Source organism: Tupaia chinensis, unplaced genomic scaffold (assembly GCF_000334495.1).
Source record: "Tupaia chinensis unplaced genomic scaffold, TupChi_1.0 Scaffold000528_1, whole genome shotgun sequence".
NCBI classification, from domain to species: Eukaryota; Metazoa; Chordata; class Mammalia; order Scandentia; family Tupaiidae; genus Tupaia; species Tupaia belangeri.
Window position 1 is genome coordinate 4374664 of NW_006160041.1, and position 6000 is coordinate 4380663.

The 6000-nt window shown below is 41.7% G+C and overlaps 1 protein-coding gene across 16 annotated transcripts in view; it reads left to right on the forward strand.

The window, feature by feature from the left end:
• Positions 1-6000, forward strand: part of NRXN3 (neurexin 3) — a 1829483-nt gene that overhangs the window by 1401603 nt on the left and 421880 nt on the right. For all 16 annotated transcript variants that reach the window (XM_027775177.1, XM_006157103.3, XM_006157094.3 and 13 more), the window contains one exon: positions 685-866. In XM_027775177.1, the coding sequence (XP_027630978.1) occupies positions 685-866 (182 nt within the window). The remainder of the gene's footprint in view (positions 1-684; positions 867-6000) is intronic.

The following is a 6000-nucleotide window of genomic DNA, read 5'->3' on the forward strand; positions in this document are numbered from 1 at the left end:
ACTACCACTACAATAAAAAAAAAAAGTATTTTTAAAAGACTTTGGGGTATAATTTTGTCGCCATCTTCCAAGGAACATTATAATGAAATAGGCAGATACTTTTAGTCATGTAAAAATTTTTTTTCTTTCTAATGGTGTCTTTCATTTCTGTGGGGGTAGAGAAAGATACAGGCCAGAGAGGGATGATGTGTTTGGGCTTCTGTGTTGCCTTCCATTTTGTGAGGCATCCCTGTAACATTCCTGGCTCCACTGACCAGAAGGAATATTCTGATAGCTAAAAAAATGAGGGACTGAGTTTTCTATTTCATGTCCATTCTAGCCTAGCTGGAAAATTAATTCTGCTGTTGCGGAAGATGGGAAGGTGGTTTTGCACAATGTACCAAAGCTCTCAGACACAGCGTGGTATTTGTCCTCTGCCATTGTGCAGCAGGAACGAAAGATGTTAAAAATGTCTCTTGCTAACATCTGCTTCGTTATTTATTCTTTTGCCTACAACTTTAATTGGAAATGACAGCTGCCTTTTGGGGCTTTGGATGCCATCCCTCTCAGTAACCAAGTACTGTCAGGGAGTGAGAGGGACATTTCCTCTCTGCAGCTGTTCTATGCAGAGTCTCAATGGTGTGCTTGCAGCTGGCAAGATGCAATACAGTGCCCTGATGTCTCCTTCCCCCCTTGCCTCTGCAGCTGGCGCTACATACATCTTTGGGAAAAGCGGTGGCCTCATCCTGTACACTTGGCCGGCCAATGACAGACCCAGCACACGCTCCGACCGCCTTGCCGTGGGCTTCAGCACCACCGTGAAGGATGGCATCTTGGTCCGCATTGACAGTGCTCCAGGACTTGGCGACTTCCTCCAGCTTCACATAGTGAGTACCTGGCCTTAGCCTGGATTCTCTTGTCTTTCTGATAGTCTGAGTTCGTGTACCAGACAAAGTGGAGCAGAATATTCTAGACAGACATGGCAAAGATGCACATGCTTATCAAAATTGCTTTCAGATATGAATCATCATGCCTAGAGGGCACCTCAGGGATAAAACAATTAAAAGCTTTTCCTTCTGCCTTGTGTATATTGAGAAGAGAAGAGATTTCTTCTTTCCAGATTCTCTTTTGGATTGTGTGATCTGGCCTGTGCTGAAATGTTTAGCAGGCTGTTGGGTGTAAATAGGATCTTTACCCAGTGTGCTTCATGCTAGCTTGTGCCAGTGGCAAAGCTAACTAGGTTGTTAATGATCTCCTAGGCTGGGGCTTAGCAAGCTTTCCTATAAAGAGCCAGAAGGTAAACATTTTGGGCACTGTAGGTCGAACAGTCTGTCAGAGTTACTCGAGTTTTTCTTCCTAATGTGAAAGCAGCCAGGGACAGTCCAATTTTTTTTGAAAGGCATGTGCCTATAGTCTAGTGAAAATTGATTTACCAAAACCGGCTGCAAACCGTACTTAGGTGACCCTCGTCTAGGCTGTCAATATCACTGCAGAGATTTGAGAAAGATCTGATGAAAACTAAGGCCAGAGTACCTGAGTAGGTGAGGCAAAACAGAAGTAGCACAGTGAACAATAACTATTCACTCCTATCAGGGCACCTCAAAGTGTTCGTGGAGAGATAGGATTAAACTATGAGTTAATGTTGGTGCAAAAAAGATGTTTGAAATCCATGAGTAGTTTCCTCATAATACACATTCTCCATGAATGTTGTGAATATCTCTTGTATTGTATAGCCAACATCTTGTTTTCGGCCTTCTACCTATGAGGGGACTCTACCCTCGGTCCCCATAGATCATAAGAACACAGTACAAGTCTAAGAAATTAAAATGATTTGGGGGAAAATTACTTCGTTATGAGGGTAGAAAATATTTTTATAGCAACAATTAACCCATTTTATCACCTGTGCATTCTGCAGTTAAGAAAGTAGGCTGAAGAAGGATATGATTCTCATCCCTAAGTACCCAAAGTGCAGCCAGTAAGAGCAAAGAGAGGAATTGTTCTCATTAGTTAGCAATGACAAGGCTAGAAAGAATGGATTTAATTTGGAGCAGTAAGAATTTGGTTTAAATAGCAGAGAGAAAAATGCAGTAAAGAAAAAAGATCAAATGGGGATTAGGACCAGCCTCCAAGAAGGAGGAAAGGGAACCCTGGGAGTCATTGAATGAGTTTGGTTAATGCACATGTCTAGGGAGAGAAGCAAAGGGTAAAATTTTATTGCCAGTCTCCAGAGCTGGAGGTGGCTGGATGGAACCACAAGCAGCAAGCTCAGGCCCTACATCAATACCTATTTCCAGCACCTGCTCTTCCAGCATGCCTTGCCTTGGAAATGAAAGCAGCTACAAGTATTGGGCTTGAGCTGGAAGCCCAATCTTTGGGAAAAGCGGTGGCCTCATCCTGTACACTGGATGGCCCATAGATGAGCTAGAGCAGGGCAAGGCTCTGCTTAGAAACCTAGAGAAGCCTGGGTAAAATGGGCATCTTCAAAATATAGAAGATGGGCCTGTGATAGAGTTGTGAGCTTCTAATTTTGTCTCAGATGCTTTGGGAGCCATATGGTGCTATAAGCCTGCACTTAAACATTTTAAAAAGCCATGCCAAGGAGCAAAGAGAAAGGCAGCCATAGTTAGTTCAGTTTATCTTTATTTGGCCTCTAAGAACCACCATAATTTACAAAACTCGGGGAGATTTATGCTGCATATAACTTAATGACTATTTCATGGCAGCTATAACTAGGCTATTATTACCAGCTCACTTGCATTTTCATGGTGATTTATCTTCTTTTTTTTTGTTCAGTGTGACTTGCTAAGAAAAATATGATTTGGCACAGCCATGAGGCATCTTTTTGAGTCAGATAATGTGTTACGAGTTTATTCATTTCTCCCCATTTGTGTTTTGCAGAGCATCACCACTTTTAAGAGAGAGGTTTTCATATTTTCTGACAGTGTACTTGAAATTGGCAGTGTTTTTATAAAATTTGATATGCAGATACAGGGAACTTCTTGGAAGAATCAGAACCTTCTGGTATACTGTATTACGCCGTTATAAAGTTATGTCATTTCTTTGGTGTCTTTGAAAAGTGAATGCCTCTAAACATACTTTGAGGTTCAAGTAGTATATATTTGTTCATATTCATTAGTGTGTGTACTCTGTGTAAATATGCACTTTAGGTATGTCATAGTATAATGTTACATTCTTCATAAAAATAACAGTACCAGAAGTCAGAAATGTTACCTCAAAATTGTGTAGTGCCCCGTTGCGGTATTATGGGTTTACTTTAGTGATGCTACTATTGCTTAACCATTCTGGGAAACTCCATCAGATTTTCTATCAATGCTTGAGTTAGAAAATTGTTTTACCTGAACATTTTCAGAAAAAAAGAAAAAAGGGATCATATGGTGTGGAGAATTTACCTGATTCTTGAATGAATCTGTCTTAACTTTGACCCTCTTGAACATTGTTCTAGTTGCTTAACGCCATATTTTATTCACTAGTGGAATATCTCTTTGTCTACACTGAAGAGGACAGGTTCCTTACAACATTCAAGAATAAAGAAATTCAAGTATAAGACTGAAAGGCTTGATTACAAAACCAGTCTTATATTTTCTACATTTAAGCATCGGGGAAATGAATCATAAATACCTATAAAAATACTTTTAGGGACCAGCAGATGGCATACTGGTTACGTTACTGGACTCCCACGTAGTCAACCGCGGGTCCTAGACCCAGTGGCTTAAACTCATGCCAGGTGCATGTGCATGTATGACCAAAGTCCCCAGAGAGAGAATGGAAGAGAAGAGATTGCAGCATGACCATCCCCCCTTGGGGGTGATTTCTTGCTTTCAGTCTCTCTGTCTCTATCTCTCCTGTGAGCACACATGCCCTAGAGCAAAAATATCTTTCTCTCCCAAAAAAGATACTACATAAGACTTTTATTTTATTTTATTTTTTTAGAGAGGTTTTCACTATAGGGCGCGTGCGCTCGCCACACAGACAGAGAGACAGAAAGTGAGAAATCACCCCCCAGGGGGGATGGCCATGCCTCAATCCCTTCTCCTCCATTCTCCTCTCTGGATCTTGGGCACGCAAGCACACGCGCCTGACGTGAGTTTTATGTCACCGGGTCCGGGACACGAACCACGGTCAACTATGTGGGAGTCCAGCGACATAGCCATTACACTAACTGCTGGTCCCTCATAAGACTGTTATAATCTGTAAAAAAAAAAAATAAAAAAGGTTTATTTTCTGGGTGGTTTGTTTCCTTATACTACAGAAAATTACCCAAAGAGAAAAGAGCTTAGAAGCCACTATTGAAAGTGAAAGAGTGAGGATAGTAGGCAAGAAGATTTCTAGTCACCTGTAGTTCATCTGGGAGGAGAGAAGCCCCACAGGGTAACATAAGAAGAATGATGGCAGAAATGAAGAGGAGATGGAAGCAGGTGTCTTGGTCTGTTCTGTGCTACTATAACTGAGTACCTGAGATTGGGTAATTTATTAAAAAAACAAAATAAACAAACAAAAAAACCCAGAAAAGCCCAAAACTTTATTATTCATAGTTCTGGAAGCTAGGTATTCCAAGATCAAGGTGCTAGTGGGTCAGGGCTCTCATTTCAAATTAGAAACCTGAATGTTGTGTCTTCTGGGGGTGAGGAAGGTCTTGTTCTCACACAGCAAAAGAGCAGAGATAGCAAACCTTCTCCCCCAGGACTTTTTATAGTCTATTAGCTTATTCACGAGTATTCCCACAAGGCCCCTGTTGCTCTGCAGGTTAAGCTTCTAATACATGAAGTTTGGGGACACATTCAGGCCATAGAAACAGTATAAATTACAGGGATGAGGGACAAGAACAGGAATTGGCTTGCCTATGTTCTCCAGCAAGGGGTTACATGGGGTGAACAATGTTCTTCGAATATGAGTATTAATAATGGAAAGAACCAAAAGTACTTTGGTGCTACTTCTGAATGGTGGTCAGGATAGTAGGGCTGACCAAAACCATAATATTAACTTTAAAATTAATGTGAAAGAGGGATGAGGAGATGTAGAAGGGGAGGAGGAAGAAAAGAGAAAATGGAGTGGGGAATGGGAGAAAAAAATCAGGAGACAGAGAAAGTTGGTTTTATAAACTAGTGTTGAAGGCAAGTCCCAGGAATTACTGAAGTGTTTGACCAGCATCAACACTGTCATCGGAATAATCCCCTTTTACCACCTATTTAGCTATCTGAATGAAGGAAGAAAAAATGCTCTTCCAAGAATACTGAGGAGTCTGAACCTGAGGTTAATGCCCACTTCAGATTAGTCCCCAGAGCAAGTTTGGCATGTAGGCTTCATCTTGCCTAACAACTCTCAGTGTCTTTTGTCCTCTTACTTCAAGAGGACAGGTTTGTGAGGGTAGCAAACAAATCCAGCAGGTAGGAGATCTGCCGTCTATTAGCTATGTCTACCTCATGCACAGAAATGGGGCTTTGTGGGACCAGCAGTTAGTGTAATGGCTATGTCGCCGAACTCCTATGTTGTCGACTGCAGTTCGAGTCCCGTACCTGGTGGCTTAAACTCACTCTGGGCATGTGTGCATGCATGTGTACCCAAGATCCCCAGAGGAGAATGGAGGAGGAGGGATTGTAATGTGGCCTTCCCCCATGGGGGGTGATTTCTTGCTTTCTGCCTCTCTCTTTCTGGTGAGCGCTCGCGCCCTATAGCAAAATCCTCTTCAAAAAAAATAGGAAAAAAAAAAAAAAGAAAGGAATGGGGCTTTGTGGATATGAACTACACATCTCTCACACCTGCTCTAAGACACATACCACCATTCCTCATATGCTTGATCTTTCTCTTCCATTGCCTAAACTTTGTAAACTCGTGATCCACTGGATTTCTCATATCATTAAAGTAGCCAGTCTTCCTGCTGTTCTCACACAAGTCTAACATAAGATGCCATGACAGAATTTAAGTTTTGACTGAAGAGTTGGGAAGAAGGGAGGATAATTGGGCATGACTAATTTGAGACATACAATGTTAAGTGGGATAGCA